At 51.1% G+C, this 18,713-nt stretch overlaps 2 protein-coding genes and 1 long non-coding RNA gene across 4 annotated transcripts; 1 reads left to right on the forward strand and 2 right to left on the reverse strand.

The window, feature by feature from the left end:
- Positions 1 to 1,399: 1,399 nt before the first annotated feature.
- CLN6 (CLN6 transmembrane ER protein) lies at positions 1,400 to 9,108 on the reverse strand. Its single transcript, XM_065076796.1, has 7 exons — positions 8,878 to 9,108; positions 7,636 to 7,750; positions 6,552 to 6,650; positions 4,296 to 4,484; positions 4,136 to 4,191; positions 3,256 to 3,378; positions 1,400 to 1,780 (listed from the first exon to the last, which is right to left on the reverse strand). Exons 1-7 carry the CDS (start codon positions 8,958 to 8,960, stop codon positions 1,492 to 1,494), a joined length of 954 nt encoding a protein of 317 aa, XP_064932868.1. The 5' UTR covers positions 8,961 to 9,108; the 3' UTR covers positions 1,400 to 1,491.
- A 640-nt stretch (positions 9,109 to 9,748) lies between these two features.
- LOC110365217 (uncharacterized) lies at positions 9,749 to 11,764 on the reverse strand. Of its 2 annotated transcripts, none has more exons than XR_010475436.1 (3): positions 11,686 to 11,764; positions 10,934 to 11,231; positions 9,749 to 10,624 (listed from the first exon to the last, which is right to left on the reverse strand). It is a non-coding gene; the product is annotated as an uncharacterized LOC110365217 (long non-coding RNA). The 2 variants fall into 2 exon arrangements; XR_010475435.1 differs by having other exon boundaries at positions 11,617 to 11,762.
- A 292-nt stretch (positions 11,765 to 12,056) lies between these two features.
- Positions 12,057 to 18,595, forward strand: FEM1B (fem-1 homolog B). Its single transcript, XM_065076797.1, has 2 exons — positions 12,057 to 12,529; positions 15,520 to 18,595. The coding sequence occupies exons 1-2, from the start codon at positions 12,282 to 12,284 to the stop codon at positions 17,153 to 17,155; spliced, it is 1,884 nt and encodes a 627-aa protein (XP_064932869.1). The 5' UTR covers positions 12,057 to 12,281; the 3' UTR covers positions 17,156 to 18,595.
- Positions 18,596 to 18,713: the final 118 nt, after the last annotated feature.

An 18,713-nucleotide genomic window follows, 5' to 3' on the forward strand; every position in this document is an offset into this window, starting at 1 on the left:
CTGTGGGGCGGGAGGTCCCCTCGGTCGGGGGTTGGGGTCGGGTTGGATGGGAGAGGGTTTAGTGGGGCGCAAAAGGCTTGATAATCGAAAATAGCCGCACACCTTGCACTAAGCTGAGCTGCTGGGAGGTAAATCCAGCCTTGCTGGGGTAGAGTGCGGGGGGATTTGCGGCTTTGCAGTTCACTGCTGAAGGGGTTTGGCAGGAGAAGAGGTTAATTCAGGCTTTGTACATCTCAGGTGAGCTCGATGGGTTTGCAGGGGAAAGGGGGGTTCAGACGTGTGCCCAGCAAACACAGAGGGGCTGGGACATTGCAGACAGGTTGAGAGGAGAAGAATTTTTTGAGATGGCTTTAAAATCTCCCCATTGTCTGAGGTTTATTTAGCTAATCTGCTTGGGAGCAAAGGGCCTGCAGGACGGCCGAGTCTTGTTACAGCCCTTGGCTGGGACTTGTAAGGGGGATGCTGAGGAAAGGATGCTGAGGGCTGCAGGGAGCTGTGGATATTCCGGGGTTTAAAGCTGGGTGTGGGGCCAGGCTGAGCCTCCAGCTGCTCTGGAGCAGCCCAGACAAACAGCCTTGTTTGCTCACGGCTTCTGGTCCCTCCCAGCGCTCTGCTTCTGCTGCTCAGTTGACATTCAAGCCCTTGAAAAGCAAGTATTATACATGGAATTGCTGAACAAAAATCTAAAATTTTGGCCTGTCCCATTCTTCACAAAAAAAAAAAAAAGCTGAGCCAGCAGCTTGGCTGGGTGCTCCTGAGTGTAGAATGGGCAACACTGTCTCTCCTGATCCAATGGCACTTGAAGGAGCCCCAGAAGAAACCTGTGCAAGCAGGACTAGTACGTGTGTGTGTGTGTGTGAAGTACCTGATGCCACACAAGGACAAAATATTTAGTGGCCATAGTGACCACTATAGCATGGACCAAACCCAGCCCTGTTACAATGACACATTCAGGGTCCTTAAATCTCCTGGGATAGAGGTTCTTCCTTCAGAGCAGAGCTGCTTCAGCAAGCAATGGGAGTCACTCAGCTCTTACTAAATGTTTTATTAAGTGTGTTTTGCTGGTAACTTTTTTTTTACTGCTTGGCTTCTGTCACATAGGGTTCTAATACAGGTTATAAAACCATTGCACGGATGCAGGTGGAGCAGCCAGAGCTCAGCTCCATCACCGGAGGCTGGAGAAGTGCTGAGCGGGAGCAGAAGCTGCCGGCGGTGCGGACATGCGAGTGGGGACAACACTGGAGCTCTCCCACCGCCCAATGCTCTTTTGGGCTGTGTTTGTGCAGAATTGGCCCTTCTGCCACCAGCCAGGCGCTTCCCACACCACACCTATTTTTCCTTTTTGTTCAAACACCCCTTCCCTAGGTAGGTCTAGTTAACAGACAATACATCTTGCACCTAATGTTGGTCAGGAATTTATTTGAAATACATCTACATTAGAAAAACTAGATTATTTTTTTTTTTCTTCAAATCGCTCTAAAATATCAAAACTTATAAACTTTCCTTTGCTGCGTGGAGGTTGTTCATGTGCAGGGTGTAAAATGCCCACGGCTCGGGGATATAGATCACGCCAGGGTACTTCTTCCTGAGAATTTTGTCATTCCACAGCCAGACCACCCAAACAGCGATGAGGATCAGCGTTACGATGAAGGAGTAGAAGAGAAAAAGCCCGTTGCTGTCCAGGACCAGTCCTTTGCGTTTCTGGTGCATCACTAAAGCCATCATGGCAAAGAACGTGAAAATGTAGAGGATGAAAATTTGACCTTCTGTCACGAGATACCTACGAAGCAAAAATAATGGTTAGTGCCACGGGCACGTCCAGCCCTCCCTGGAGTGAACGTCTCCCCCTTGTCCCTGCTCTGCATCCAGCCAAACGAAGCTGTGCTGCATCCCACTGCCGGCTTTTACCCCGTGATTTGTTTTTTACGTTTCTCATCAATAAATGTAGCAACGGAACACTGGGCTCTGTTAAGGGAATGGGTTAAGAAACGTGTGTTCAATAAGGAATTTGAAAGGTGCTGGTCTCAGTTTGTGAATAGGATGCTTAAAGGCAGAAGTAAAGCCAGAGTGGCTCCGATCCATGAACATTCTGCTCATTTAGTCTAAAAATCTGCTGTTCCCCCTGTGCTGCATCTGGCAGTGACCAGTCCTGAACGGGTGTTAGCAGAGGGAAGGGGGAATTAAACTCCCTGGCTCTTAAATCATTAGCACACGACCTGCAGAGATTCATGCTGATATATTTAAAGAAAGTGCAGTAGGGTAACTGGGAACTGACCAAATAATCTTGATGATTTTGACTATCAAGAATTAATTTACTGTATAAAAACAGTCTCAGCAGGGGGGCAAAGCTATGGGCAAGAGAGAACATCAGCTCTGAAGATGAATGAAAAGTTGTTTGAATGCCATCAGGGAAACCGTTTGGGAAGACGAGGCTAATGAAGATGGGAAATAAATAAGACCTCTCTCAAAAGGCGATCTGGACCCGCAGGGTGAAGAGGCAGCATCTGAGCATCGCACAGGCAGCCGGGGCTCTGTGTAAAATCCCTGGACAACCTGTGAGACTGTCACCATGGCCACCAGCAACCTGGGACCAGGTGGATGTGCTGCAGGAGCCGGTGACCACCCCATAATCCTCGAGGAACTGTCTAACAGCGCCGTGAAGGGCGGGCCTTAAAAAGGGGCAGACAGCAAGCACCGTGGAGACTGAGAACTGCATGTCCACAATAACGATGTGACCAACAGTGGGGTTGGAGAAACACCCCAAAAGCGACTGGAGTGCTGATGGGTGACCCTGAGGTTGTCCCAACTTGCAAAGACTAAAGCAGCTGCAAATTTCAATGAGATTTGATCTGATTTTTGAGAGTGTTCGTCTCTTCTCCCAAGTACCAAGTGAGAGGAGGAGGAGAAATGGCCTCAAGTTGTGCCAGAGAAGGTTTAGATTGGATACTAGGACAAATTTGTTCCCCAAAGGGCTGTGGGGCATTGGAACAGGCTGCCCAGGGCAGTGGTGGAGTCACCATCCCTGGAGGGGTTGAACAGACACAGAGATGAGGTTCTCAGGTACATGGGGCAGTGCCAGGGGTGGGGAACAGTTGGACTCGATGATCTTGAGGGGCTTTTCCAACCAAAATGACTTTGTGATTTTCCAGACCTGCAGAGCAGAACCTGCATGTTCTGCCCAGGGGATGGAGTGTCCCTGTCCCTGCAGTCCTGCCTTTGTCCCTTGCCCACCAAGAGCGGACAGAACCCACTCACCAGTAATAAAGGCTGCTGGGCCCCATCAGAAGCAAGGCCGGCACTGGCATCCTGCTCTCCTCTTCCACAGGGGTGAAGCAGCCGGTGAAATATATAAATAGGATCAGGAAAAAGGGGATGTACCTGCAAACAGAAACAACACACGGATTGGTGGTGTGACCCCAGAAAGTGTTCAACACCGCCCCCCTGCCCCACAATCCAAACCACGCACATGGGCAATTCCTACACTGAGGCTTCGCCAAGTGCTTCTGCAGATAGTGAGACTTTTGGGGCAATTGCAGGAAAAACCTGAGTTTGCTGATGAGGTCAGACACTGGGCTTGAAGAACAACTGCACCTGTTGCACTCCCAGGCTCTAAGGGGCTGTTTAAGAGTGTTGTGTTGTGGTAAAAGCTGAACTGCAGGGAAGTGGGACATGGACCAGGATTTTGACAACCTCACAGAGCCCTTTCTATTTAAAAGACCAAGATTTGTTTGCTTCATGGCATTCAAGGAACAGCAAATAAACTGGAAAAGCATGACAGGGGAGACATTTCCCTCTGCTCTGCTGGAACCAGCATTTACCCCAAACCTGTGCTGTCACCTGGGTGTCTCCTGAAAGGTGGCCAAGGGGTGAGAACAGACGAGCTGTTCCCCTGGCCCCTACAGCTATCAAACAACTGCCACATCCCAGAAATATCACTGAGACAGAGACAAAGCAAGGGGGAACGGGCCATTTTCCAAGGGAGAGAGCCACTGTAATCACACTGGCTATGAGAACATTATCCCCAGCCAGCTCTCATCAGCTGCCTTTTATTTTTTTTTACATATTAATCTATGATCAGATCTGCCTTGCCTTGTATTATGTTCTGAGGCCGCTAGATCAACCATAAATTGCTTACCACATTGAATGACCTAAATATTCATCGTAGTAATACAGCAGCTCAAAGGAATCAATCTGCAATGCAACAAAAAGAGATTTAAAAGGGCAGAGGGAACAGGAGGCTCTTAAATAAGAACAAGCAATTTTTTTTTTTAAGTGCTTTTACAAAACCGCTTTACCAGCGTCTCTGGCTTCAGGTTCTTGATGATGGGATTCTCTCTCACAGACAGATGGTGCTGGTAGCCACTGAAAATCAGGCGATGGTTGACAGAGTCTCCGACCAAGTGGATGCTGGCACCCATCACAAACATGATGATGCTGACGTAGACCATTGATCTCGGTAAGGTCTTGGGGGATCTCTCGATGAGCTGAAAAGATAGAGATGTGTTGAACAGGGAGGAGATACCAGAACCTGTCACACATCTCTGCCTTCTCTGACTTTATGGTGCTTTGTAAAAATCATCAAAAAAAACAAGCGAGAGGCCACAGAAAGCTGTGGGTTGTGCTGCAGTAGCGGGTGTGCTGGCGACAGCTGGCACCGTGCTGGGAAAACCGTCCTTGTCCCCAGGGAAAGCGCTGTGACCGCACCAGAACGAGCTCCTGACTGTGGCTGCTTTCCCTAAACACACCTTGGACAGGTTTCCACCAGCCCGCGCGGGTTTCAGGTTTGAGTACAGACTTTACCCTGTTTGCAACAACAAAACCGCATTTCTTTTGCCGTTGTTAAACCTTCCTCTGCAAAGCAGCACCCTTAACCTCAGTCAACGCTTAGACCCTATCAGTGTTGCAGTGCTTCTAACAGAGCACTCCAAGCAATTTCTTCACCAGATGTGATCAAAAACTGGTGAATGAGGAGCAAAAAGGCTGTTTTCCGTGGCTGCTCTGGCCGGCGGGCTGTGCCCTCCAGCGGCAGGGAGAGCTCGGCAGCGCTCCTGGCTCCACCACAACTTGCTGATGGGTCATTTTCTGAGGACTCCTGTTGAACTGCTTGGTTTTTCTTTTCTTTCTCGTGGAATCAGACTCGCCTCTCTCTGTATTTGCTTCTGAAGAGGAAGCTGCATGTAAACCTGTATCTAGAAGTATCTAATTTCCAGCCAAACCGGTTGAGGCAACTTTTTGAACACCAGCTGTAGTGATGAGCTCTCCCCGCACCATCTCACGTGCTGCCCGGTGTTACTGGGGCCGGGGCAGCTCCTGCCAGCCCGGCTGGGGACAGGGAGCATGAGCTTCTCTCTCAAAAGGAGTTTGCAAAGTGGGGAAAACCTCCAAAGACGTAAATCCTCATTCAGGCTTCGGAAGGGACCCTTGGGAAGGGGGATGCATCAGCCCAGCCTGGGGTTCAGCTGGGGCCACCTTTGCCTCCCGTCTCCCTGCTGCCAAATCAGCTTTGCTGCCCTTCGTAAACAGCGAAAAGCTCCTTATTTGTATTTAATTTTGAGGCTTAACTTTGCATTTCTCTGTAACTGCTGTACGAATGTCAGAGGAGTCAGGATGAGGAGAGGAAAAGGTCCAGGAAACCTCTTTTGGATGGAAAAGGATGGTTGAACATGTCCCTTGAGGGGACACTGGGCAAAATAAATGCACCCTGAATAACAAACGGGTATTTTCTGGGTTATATTCATGCTGTGCTGCCAGGGAAGCCCAAGACAGCAGATTTTAAGTCGGTGAGTACCCAGCCTGCAGAAATCAGCTGTGATGGGTCAAGACTGAGCTTCAGAGCCTCCACATCCCCCACAGGACCAGATCCTGAAAATTCCTTTTTGGCCACATTGGAATTAACAACTCCCAGACTCAGGAGAGAGAGAATCTTTTACATCTTAAGACATATTAAATTTCTAGCCAATGAAGGTTAAAATACATTTATAATTGCTTTCTCGTATCTTCTGGCTGCTAAGTATTTAATAGAAGATTTCTAATGATACAACAGTCTTTAACCTCATAAATGGTTCATACCATCCAGGGGATGGCAGCTGGAACTAGATTAATTCACGCTAAAGATACAATTCTAATATCGAAGAACAAATGTAATTAAGCACTGAAAATTTAGAAATTCTAATCTATTCTAGTTCCAGCTGCCTCATAAGGTCTTTTAAGTCACAGATGGATGTTGTCATAAAAATACACTTTGGCTCATCATGGTGAAGGGTTCTGACTCCTCCTGAATCTGGAAATCCCAGGGGAAGCAATTGGCTTTGTGGATGCAGGAAACTGAGCTGTATTAAAATGGTCACTGCCTTGTTCTTTAAAAGATGGTCTCACAAATCCTGCCTGAAGTGGCAAACCTGCAACGTACAGCAGGGCCAGCTCACTTGCAGGAGTTTGAGAATGAGCAACATTTGTTCAACGAGTTCCTAAGAAACTTTCAGCTTTTACAAAACTGTATTGTTTGCCCTGTTTTTACAATGGGTAATAATATTAATTAAAAAAAGGTTTACCTTTAGCAGAAGAAACGGTGTGATAACATTGTAAGCCATGTGGAAATAATCTCCAGCACTTGGTTTGTTCAGAGGAAACCACTCCAAAGGTAGGATTATCTGAGGAGGGGTTAAAAAAGCACATCAGTATACCCTCACCACCCTGCTCGCAATTACAGCCCCGTCACTGGCTGAAAGACAGCGCTAGAGAAAATCCTGGCTTTGGACTCTTGCTGCTTTATAAGTGTCAGCTTGACTTCACGTAGCGAAGCTGGGCAGCTCTTCTTGCAGTGAGGGTCCCTAAAAATGCAATCTGGAGGTGGGTGCTAAATGCACAGCGTATTTACATCTCAGCCCTTTGCTCCTGCAGCACGGCCTGAAGGCAGCGCCAGGTGGGTGCGCAGTCGAGCGAGCGAGGAGGCGTCTTCAAGTCCTGCCGCAGCAGATCTCCCGTATCCCTCTGCCACATGCGGGTGACAGGACTAAAAATTACATTGGAGGGTAATGGCAATGGCCTCGAGTTGTGCCAGGGGAGTTTTGGATTGGATCTTGGGAACGATTTCTTCCTGGAAAGGACTATCGGGCATTGGAACAGGCTGCCCAGGGCAGTGGTGGAGTCACCATCCCTGGAGGGGTTGAACAGATGGAGATGAGGTTCTCAGGGACATGGGGCAGTGCCAGGGGTGGGGGAACGGTTGGACTCAATGGTCTTGAGGGTCTTTTCCAACCAAAACGATTCCATGGTTCTGCTCTGACCTGCCCTGGAGATCAGGAATCCCAAGCTCTGGACATATCAGCAAGGGGAAGAGCAGCAGGAACCTCTCCTGGCAACATTTCTTATGAAAAGATGAAGTTGTGGGATAGATGACATGGAACAATGTTCCCAGATACTTTCCCCACAACTGGAACAACACGCCTGATACCAGTAGCTCACACCAGAATATTGCAGCAGTCCTTGTCTCAGGGACAACTTCTTAAGGGTGACCCTTTGGTGTAGAAAACAGCCCATGTGTCTCCAGGGGCCCACCATGGCTCTGCCCCCTGTTCCCCACCCTAAATGAATTAATGGCAGGGAAAGCAGCAGGCCCGGCTCTGCCACACTCACCATCGCGATGGGTCGCCCGAAGTCCAGCACCCAGTTTTGCAGAGTGAAGTAGAACCACAGATCCAAATGAAACGGGGAGGTCTTGAAGGTGTCCTCGTTCTTGACTGCTGCATGCCTAGAGGTGACAGAAGGGACAGTGTCAGCCTTAAGTCATAGAGCAGGTTCTCGAGGAGGCAGGGAGCAGATTCCAGGTTTGCATCCCCAACCAAAACCCGTGCTGCCCTGGATGCTGGTGCATCTCCAGGCTTTGGGATCTGTGGAATAACAACACAGTTGAGAGACCAAAGAGAGGCAGATGGAGAACAAAGGCAAAGCATCCTTAATAAAAACAGGCACATCCCTGCAAGAAGGCTCATCCTGGCCGAGAAGTGAGCTCAAAAGCAGGATGAAAAGCTTAAGTGCTGAATTAAGTGCAACTATTTTTAACTTTTGCATGACAAAGCAAAATTCATAATACTCCCACAGCACTTCTGCCAAACGCTAAAAAAATGCATCAGTCTGGTGGTACTCAAGCACAGGGATGCTCTGGACGCGCTGTCACCTTCATCTTCCACTCAAAGATCCTCCTCCTCTGCAGAGCAAGGCCTGATCCAACCCCAGTGAAGTTCGTCCATCAAATAACCCCTCAGCACCCCAGACCTTCACCCCACTGCTGGAAAAGCAAATGAATCGCTCTCCTGTGGTGCTGAGACCAGAACAGCATCAGCTGGACCAGCCTGAGCCCATGGACCAAACCCGATGGAGGGAGGATGAGGATGGTGGCACCCCGGACAAGTCTGGGTGCCCTGGAGGAGGCTGCGAAACCCTGGACCAGCCGGGGGCACCCAGGTGAGCCAGGGGTGAGGCTGGCAGCCATGGCCAAGCAGGGGAACCCTACATGGGTCTGAGGGACCCCGAAAACCTCAACAACCCTGATATCCATGCTGGACAACTGCAGCATGGTGCTGGTACTCAGGATGGGGGGTGGTACACGGAATAGGGGGGTGGTATCTGAGTTGGGGTCATGGTACTGAGGGTGAGGTGATGGTTCTGGGGATGGGGTGATGGTATCCTGGAGGGGGGGTTGATACCCGGGATGGGTGATGGTACCCGGGGCAGAGTGGTGGTACCACGGATGGGGCAGGGAAGAAGGGGATGACCGAGCAGAAGGGGGTCTGGGTGCAGGATGGGGTTGGGACCCCCGGGGAAGGCGGCTCCCGTTCCCGTGCCCCGCCCCGCGCCGCCCCCGGTCCCGCCGCTCACCTGCCCGGGTAGAGCGGCCCGGCGGGCTGGGGGGAACCCGGCGCCGCTGCCGGGAACGGCCGCCGCCGCGCTGCGACCTGCATGTGCCTCCGGCCCGGTCTGGCCCGGCCCGGCCCGGCCCGGCTGCCCCGGCCCCGCGCGGCTCCGCCCGGCCCCGCCTCGGCAGCGCCGAACCAGCGGCGGCTGCGCGGCCCGTGCCCCGGGACCGCCCCGGCCGGGGGGGGAACCGCGGGGCGGGGGCGGATCAGCCCGGCCCGGCTCAGCACAGCCCAGCTCAGCCCTGTTCGGCCCGGCTCGGCTTAGCCAAGCCCAGCTTTCCCCTCCCCACGCTCTCCCCAGGCAGCTTATTTTATTTGCTTTCCCTCTCCGAATAAGTGGATAATCTTTACCGCTTTTAAAACACAGGAAAAGGAGAAGGACCAGATTTAACTCCTTAATTGCTCTTTAGATGAAAAGCTCTTGAAAAAAAATGGAGGGGAGAAGAGTGAGAAATGGAAAGGTAACAGGAAGTACAGCTTTGGGAGAGACAACTGTAGAAAATGGTTTTAAAACTAAAGGAGGGGAGATTTAAACTAGATATCAGGAAGAAATTTTTTCCACTGAGGGTGGTGAGAGCCTGTCCCAGGTTGCCCAGAGAGGTGGTGGATGCCCCATCCCTGGAGACATCCCAGGCCAGGCTGGACGGGGCTCTGAGCAACCTGAGCTGGTGAAGATGTCCCTGCTCATGGCAGGGGTGGCACTGGGGGAGCTGGGAAGGTCCCTTCAACCCAAACCATCCTGACTCTATACAAGTCCTCACCTGGACAAGAAAATGAGACTCAGTGTCGGGCAAAGGCTGGCAGAGGACAGCCCACCCTATGCAATCACCATGTTGTTTGAAGTGCAAGTTTTAATGGAAATAAGGCAGTGGAGTACAGCACAGCTCTGCCACAGGTTTGGTGTATTGCCACAAGTAAATCACTACATGTAGCCAGTCTCATTTCTATTACCCTGGAATGAAAAAACTTGTGTTTTGCACTTGCACAGCATGGAGCAAAGGGACGTTGTTACTCTGCTGTCTGGAGACGTGGATGCCATGCCCTGTTCCCTCTCCCCCGTTTTGCCTGGATAAATGCCGTCAGGTCGGGACAACTGACGAGCAGTAAAAGTGGGTGACAAGGAAGGATTTTCAGCCCCTGGGATTTAATTTGCAACCCCTGGGACTTGTAGTTCAGGGTCTAAATTAGGAATCGCTTCTGCATTTGAAACGAGGAGTGGAGACATGGCTTAACATAACATGTGCTGCTGCTCGGGGAAAACGGCCTTTTACTGGGCCAAGTGTGCTGAAACCCTTCGGCTTCACATCTGCCCCTGGGCAGCTCGAGGACTCTGACGTTGAGCATGGAGAACTCAGGGCCTTATGCAGGCTCAGGGCGTCCCAGGACCAGATTAGAGCTGGGCGCTCTGTGGTGACCACACTGACACGCTCGTGTCTCTCCGTGCACACCCATGTTGTTGGGTGGTAATGTGACGATCACTCAAAGCTGTGCCGTTGCTTCCCACTGTGGAGTCATGGTCCAGCCTGCGGTGAGTTGGACCCAGTGTAGCTGAGGAGGCTCCAAGAAGCTGCAGAGCAGACACCTCGGACTCTCTGCTCCATGGTGCTGCTGGGAGGGACGGTGGCAGTGTCAGTACTTCCTCATGGACCCGCTCTGCGCCGTCCACGCTGACCCATGGGGGAACACAAGCAGCACCGAGGCAGCGTTTGCTGGAATAAACAAATCCTTGAAAAGTGGAGGAGATCATTGAGGTAATGGAGAGAGGTTCCACTTAAACTTACTGTGAACCCTGCTTGTCGTGCTGTTCCCAACACGCGCACGCGGCTGTTAATAGCTGATCCTGCTTGACTGAACGCCCCGGGCTGACCGTGGCCTGACTCACGTCCCTCTCGCCTCCTCAGGGCTCCTCTCGGCAGCGCAGCCCAGCGCCTGCTCCCACCCACAGTGCACGCAACTGTCCACAAAGAGCAGCGGCTCCACTTTCATGATTCTAAATTAACTATTAATGCGGTGGATACCGTATCCCCTGGCGAACAATGGCGGGCAGCAGACAGCAGCGCGGGTCCTGTCTCACGTTACTTTTTCAGTGTCGTGTAACTGGTCACAGCGCGAGGCACCTGCCGAGGGGCTCTGGGAGGTGATCTGTGCTGGGGACGCAGAGGCGGGTGAGCAGGGGGGTTATTTAGCTCTCGGTTAAGGTGATACACGTGCAGCGAGGTGGTGTCCCTGAAACCCGGGATGAAGCTCCTGCGTGTGCGGAGACACAGTGGGGCTGGGATGGGGTCGTGGTCCAGGTGAAAAAGCTGCTGGTCCCTTCTTGAATAGAAACAACAAACTGAACCAAACCAAACTAAATCTGACACAAATCAACCAAATCCAACCCTACCCAACCCAATCCAACCCAAATGAGGCAGACACAACCCAGTCCAAGTGAACCCAACCCAACTTAATCCAGCTCAACTCAACCAACCCAGCCCAGCCCAACTGAACCCAACCCAACCAACCCAGCCCAACCCAACTAAACCAGACCAAAGCCAAGGAAATCCAGTCCAACTTAATCCAACCAACCCTGCCTAATCCAACTAAACCAGACCCAATCCAATTTAACCCAGCTCAATCCAATCGACCCAGCCCAACCCAACTAAACCAGACCCACCCCAGGCCAAATCAACCCAACCTAGAACAACCCAATCCAACCAACCCTGCCCAATCCAAATGAACCAGCCTCAACACAGCCCAGCTGAACCCAGCCCAGCTGAACCCAGCTCACCCCCACCCAACCCGAGGGGGCCAGGCCAGGCCAGGGGGAAGGAGCCGCCCGCGGCCCGGAACTCCCGTGCGCTGCCCCGGTTGCGGGGGGACGCGAAGGGGCGCGAAGCTTCCGGTTTCGCTTCCGGAGTCTGCGGCGGGGGCGGAGCGGTGGCGGACGCCCGTGGCCACCGCGCGCCCTGCAGGGCCCTTCCGGCGACCCGTAGCGGAGCCCCGCGCGCGGCGCCGGGCCCGGGCCGAACGTTGCCGCTCGTCGGGACCCCCCGGAGGGCGGGGCCGGCGGCTGGGCCGGGGGTTCGCGTCCCCGCTGCGGCACCGCTGCCGGGGCAGCTGCGCGGTGGCGGCGCCGGGGATGGGCCGCGGGCCCGGGTGAGGCGGCGGCGGCGGCGGCGGGCGCTGGGGCAGCCCCGTCTCGCCGCCGGCCCGGAAGGGCTGGCCGGGCCCGGGGGGCGGCTGACCCCGAGGGGGCCGCATGTGCCCCCCGCCGGGCACCGAGGCAGGACGGAGGAGGAGGCGGAGGGAGAGGCCGCCCCGGCGGCGGGGCTGCTCGGTAGGCCCGAGCGGGGCCGCCGGAGCCGTGAGGAGGAGGAGGCGGCGATGGAGGGGCTGGCCGGGTACGTGTACAAGGCGGCGAGCGAGGGCCGGGTGCTGACCCTGGCCGCGCTGCTGCTCAACCGCTCCGAGAGCGACATCAAGTACCTGCTGGGCTACGTGAGCCAGCACGGCGGGCAGCGCTCCACCCCGCTCATCATCGCCGCCCGCAACGGCCACGCCAAGGTGGTGCGGCTGCTGCTGGAGCACTACCGCGTCCAGACCCAGCAGACCGGCACCGTGCGCTTCGACGGGTACGTACGGCCGACGGAGAACGGCGGCGCTGCTGGCACGGCACGGGGCACTGGGGCGCACCTGGCTGGTGTTGGGAAAGTTGCTTTGACACCTGTAAAAGTGCCTGTTTTGAGATCCCCACGTGGTGCCTTATCAGTCATAAATACCTTTTCCTGTCTGAGATCCCCCACCTGAAGCTGGGGACAGAATAATCATAGAATGCCCCGGGTTGGAAGGGACCCACAAGGATCATCGAGTCCACCTCCTGTCCCTGCACAGGACAACCCCACCGTTCACACCGCAGAAAGGGCTGTCGGGCATTGGAACAGCTGCCCAGGGCAGCGGTGGAGTCACCATCCCTGGAGGGGTTTAAAAGGTGTTTAGATTAGGTTCTTAGGGACATGGTTTAATGCCAGAGTTAGGTTATGGTTGGACTCACTGACCCTGAGAGCCTCTTCCAACCTAAATGATTCTATGTGTCCAAGGACATTGTCCATTCTCTTCTTGATCGCTGTCAGGCTTGGGGGTGTGACACCTCCCTGGGGAGCCTGTTCTAGTGTCCAGCACCTCTGGGTGAAGAACCTTCTCCTCATGTCCAACTGACCCTTCCCTGGCACATCTTCCTGCCATTGCCCTGAGTTCTGTTGTTGGTCACTGAAGAGAAGAGTTTGGTGCCTGCCCCGCCTGCTCTCCTTGTGAGGAAACTGTAACTGTGATAATGTTCACTGCAGGAGAGAGGGCTCCTCATTGGGTTCCCCATTGCCTCCCATTCCCTCTTGCTGTGCCAAAACAGTCTTTTCTGTGACATTTCTCACTGCTGTGGGTGACAGCAGCCAGCGGGTCAGGGCAGGGTGATACCTGCGCACTGGGAGCCAGGCTGTTGTGTGCACAAATTGGGAGTTTTTCAGTATCCAGCCATCCCAAGGAATGTCCCTTTCTTGCTGCAGGAGCCAACACACGGGATGGCTGGGAATAAAATGTGACATTTGAGGGCAGGAGGTGCCATCAGCAGTGCTGATGCTGCTGTTCACGGAGAAACCTGGCAGGGATGTTCTGGGTGGTGTTCTGCCATGGCAGAAGGAACGAGGAACATTGTTTTTAAAACCTCACACAGCGCTCATCAAGTTCTTGCCCTTTTATCAGCCTTAAAACCCCAGGCTGACTAATCGCGGAGGTAAATTGGTCTTTTGAACAGCTTCAGGTTTGGCAGGTGGCTCACGTCAAGGATGAGCCAGAGGGATCATCCTGCATCCCCGCCGATATCTTTCATCTGCTCCTGCTTGCTGAGCTGGAGTTGTGCCTGTGCAGCTCCACCTGGCCCAGGGAAAGGCTGCATAGTTCTTAAACACTGGTGAAGGAGGAGGAACTCGCTTCCCTATATGTTTTGGTTTTTTTCTTCCATTTCCCTTCTAGCCCTCTTTTCACAAGCAAAAACTGGCTGAGGATACCCAGGGTGAGCTCTTGCCCCCCGAATTTCATTAGAGGAAGAGCCTCTGTTGACAGAAAGCGGTTGGAAGGGCTGTTGGCCCCCTTAGCTGCAGGGTTTTCTTATTTCCCTGATTACCAGAGCCTCTGTTTCCCTGATTACCAGAGCCTCTGCCTGGCGTAGATCAAAAGAGGTGTTGTCTGGGACACAATGGGCGCAGTGGGAGTCAGAGAGGAGACATGTGATCCCCCAGCACCACGTTATTGTCATTGTTGTCATTCTTCGGGAGATAAGGTGGCACAGCAGCTCCCCTTGGGTGAGCTCCAGGCTTTTGACTTGTAAATATATACCTGTAGCGCACCCATAAATCACCTCATGTTCAGTGACAAATCCTAGGACCTGACTTTCCTTCTGTTTAAATATAAAAGTATTTTAATGTGATTATTTACAAAATAAGGAATTTCTTACTGTGAAAAAAGGCGTAGGCATCTCGGTGCCAGAGCTCTTAAATGGCCTCTGAAGTGTTGTCTAGAGATGTTGGATTTACAAACAGCCAAATACAACTATTCCTGTTGAGCTACATGAGAGCTTCATAAAATTCTAAAAATCACTGTTCAAATGAAGTTGGTATCTTATGATATTTTAGCTTTGGGAAATGTGTCTGTTTGGACATATGGAAACAAGATATTTGTCCCTCCTCTGTAATTTGGGATGTGCCTTAAGTGTGTATTAACTACAGCGTGAATGCGGCCTCTTTCTGTGTTTAAGTGCTACTTCAGAAATCAGAGGGATGGGAAGGACATCAGTCTGTATCTTTCTAGTTACACAACGTGCTGGATTTGGGAATGAAAACAGCTTAAGAAACTGTGGTGCTTTGCTGGAGTTAACTGTCTCCTGCAAAGCCATGATGCAAAGCAGATCTCTGACACAGCCCAGCTCAGAAGAACTTGTGCTTTCTTAAATTTTATTTTATTCCTGCAGTTCCATTTGTGTAACCAGACTGCAGGTCTGATGTACGGTGCAGTCTCTTGAAAAAGAAGCGTCGGTGCAGCGGAAGTGGTGGCAGTTTTGCAGCTCAGGGAGAGAGAATAAAGTGAAATAAGACGAAATTCTTAAGCCAACCTTGCTGCCAGGGCCAGTGTATTGTATAGCTACATTGTTATTTGTGTCTGAATTTGGGTTTTTTGTGTCAATATGTGTATTTTAAGTTTTATATCTTTCATGTGTGAGTTTCTGGCATAAGGGCTCGAATTCTTGTAACTGTTCTTCCTGCGACCTCCAGAGGCCGAGGGCCCGAGCTGGCAGGTGGGATCTTCAAAGCAGCTTGGGAAATACTTGTGCAAAGTGTGGCGAAATCCCCGGCTGCTTGGAGGTTTCAGCTTCCAACGCTTCTTCCTTTGGGAGGTCTGTGTGCTTGGTCAGTCCCTCACTCTTTTACCTTGGCTATCCCAGAAAGTTCGCTTAAATACAAAAACAGGATGGCTGTACAATGTCTTTTAATGGCTGGGTATGTGTGTGCATGTTGCTCGGCTGCCTGTAAAAGAGCGTAAGTTTAACTGCTTGTTTCTGTTTTCCCATTTTTAGCTTTGTGATTGATGGAGCCACGGCGCTGTGGTGCGCGGCAGGAGCCGGCCACTTTGAGGTGGTCAAACTGCTGGTGAGTCACGGCGCCAACGTGAACCACACGACGGTGACCAACTCCACCCCGCTGCGGGCCGCGTGTTTCGATGGCCGCCTGGACATCGTGAAATACCTGGTGGAAAACAACGCCAACATCAGCATCGCCAACAAGTACGACAACACTTGCCTTATGATCGCGGCTTACAAAGGGCACACGGAGGTGGTGCGGTACCTGCTGGAGCAGCATGCCGATCCCAACGCTAAGGCCCACTGCGGCGCCACGGCGCTGCATTTCGCTGCCGAAGCCGGTCACTTGGAGATTGTGAGGGAACTGGTCAAGTGGAAGGCGGCAATGATGGTGAACGGCCATGGGATGACACCGCTGAAGGTGGCGGCCGAGAGCTGCAAGGCCGACGTGGTGGAGCTGCTGCTGGCTCACGCCGACTGCGACAGGAGGAGCCGGATCGAAGCGCTGGAGCTTCTGGGTGCCTCGTTTGCAAATGACAGAGAAAACTATGATATAATGAAGACTTACCACTATTTATATTTAGCGATGCTGGAGAGGTACCGAGACAGTGAGAGTATAATTGAAAAGGAAGTTCTTCCGCAAATTGAAGCGTATGGAAACAGGACCGAATGCAGGACTCCTCAGGAATTAGAGTCAATTAGGCAGGACAGAGACGCCCTTCACATGGAAGGGCTCATCGTGCGAGAAAGAATTCTGGGCTCAGACAATATCGATGTTTCTCACCCCATTATTTACCGGGGCGCTGTTTATGCGGATAACATGGAGTTTGAACAGTGCATCAAGCTGTGGCTCCACGCGTTGCATCTGAGGCAGAAGGGCAACAGGAACACTCATAAGGACCTCCTGAGGTTTGCTCAGGTCTTTTCTCAGATGATCCACTTAAACGAGCCTGTTAAGGCCAAGGACATCGAGAGCGTTCTGAGGTGCAGCGTCTTGGAGATTGAACAAGGCATGTCCCGGATCAAAACCACCCAGGACTCTGACATCCACACAGCCATGGACAACTACGAATGCAACATTTTTACCTTTCTCTACTTGGTCTGCATCTCTACCAAGACCCAGTGCAGCGAAGAGGATCAGTCGCGAATCAATAAGCAGATTTATAACCTGATTCACCTTGATCCCAGAACTCGGGATGGCTCCAGTTTGCTGCATCACGCCGTCAACTCCAGCACGCCGGTCGACGACTTCCACACCAACGATGTCTGCAGCTTTCCCAACGCGCTGGTCACAAAACTCTTGCTGGATTGTGGCGCTGATGTGAACGCTGTGGACAATGAGGGGAATAGTCCACTCCACATCATCGTCCAGTACCACAGGCCCATCAGTGACTTCTTGACGTTGCATTCCATCATCATTAGCCTGGTGGAGGCTGGTGCTCACACAGACATGACAAATAAGCAGAAGAAAACCCCTCTTGATAAAAGTACGACGGGGGTGTCCGAAATACTCCTTAAAACTCAAATGAAGCTGAGTCTCAAGTGCCTGGCTGCCCGAGCAGTGCGGATCTACAACATCAGCTACCAAAACCAGATCCCCAGAACTCTGGAAGAATTTGTGAAGTTTCACTAGGTTATGTAAAATCTTTCGTGGTGGTGCTATCCCGGGACGACATCGATCGCAGACAGCAGAACACGTGTATACATGAAGTTGTTTATTCTTTGGGGTTTGTGTTCCTCTGGATTCAGTCTGCAGCCTCAGTTCTCATGCACATCTTGGGGGGAGGTGAAAAAAAATAGCCACGTGGTTTTCTGTAGTCAAATCTGATGCTTTTGGTTGTTTCTTTTAATTAAAAGAATTGCATCATTATCTCTTGTTTTTATAAACAAAAGGCAAATAATCCCAAGGTAACTTGTGCAGAATGTTTTGTATCCAATACACATCTCTGCCTAGGATTTGCAGCTGAGTTCCTTAGGTGGTTATTTAAAAAGGCGCCTCCAAAAGCCAGTGTCAGGGCTGCTGAGGCAGCAGCTTTGAAACCTCTTGGAGCGAGGTGGGAAAGAACAATTGGAAATTATGTGGTAGTTGGTTAAAAGCGAAGTCTGGACATACAGAGCAACCCATTGCTCTCATACCTCACCGTCTTTTAATGCCTTTCAGTTAATGCTGAAGATGTTGGTAACATTTTAAATTTTATTTTTTTTTTAGTTTAATTTGGAACAGCAGTTATCAAGAGCTACAGATGTGTGGAATGCTCTGTTAGGAAATACAGGTTTAAATTCAGCTATGGTATATTCATCTAATAACAGTTGAAGTATCAAGCTCCTCATTTACACTACTACAGTAAGTACTGAGCAACTTTTGAAAAAGGAACTTGCACATTGACCGAAATGACCCAGAGTCACTGTTTTTGTGTAGCTAATTGCTCATATATAAAGATCATGCATGGATACCTAGAAAATTGATAGGGTATTTGTGTTTGTGTGTGTCCCAACATTTCAAAATGCTTTTAACTTGTTTATTTTGTTGTTGTTCCAATGATCAACATGCACCTTTTTGACTCAAAAGTATGTAAAACTGCACTCTTGGATTCCAGATGCTGTACTTTCCTAACGGAGTAGTCTGTCGCCAAAGAGAACCTTCCTTTGGAGCTGCTTGAAACTGGCTTTTCCGACACACGTGGAGTGAGTCTGTGCCTCCCTGAATTGGACTGGAAGTTTTTTCATTATTTTTACTCCTTTCATTATGAAAAAATCTCTATGAAACCTGATTTTTAGAAAATTGTCCTATCATAAAATCTTTTATGATAAGCAACTGATTGTATAATAATGCTGTTGCTTGAGAAGGTGCTTCTCCTTGGTAGAAGTTGCAGATACTCCGACAGTAAAATGTCGCTTGTTTTGACAGGCTACTGAAAACTCTGTTTATTTTAAATGCAGCTTTTTAACTGTCAGATGATGAAAGAATGTTCTGTAGGGTTTTTTTTAAACAATCTGGGTAGGACTTTAAGGTGAGATTTGGGCACACGATTCTATTTGTATTACAAACAAATAAACATTGAATGTGGAATTAGCTTAGAACTCCTTAATTTTTTAATCCCGAGGGATTTCTAAGTTGCAAACTTCTAAGCTGCAAACTTTACTCTGCTAGAAATGAACTTCTAAAAATGAAAAATGTCACTTGTGTCTCA

This window comes from Columba livia, chromosome 11 (genome assembly GCF_036013475.1).
Source record: "Columba livia isolate bColLiv1 breed racing homer chromosome 11, bColLiv1.pat.W.v2, whole genome shotgun sequence".
Lineage (NCBI taxonomy): Eukaryota > Metazoa > Chordata > Aves > Columbiformes > Columbidae > Columba > Columba livia.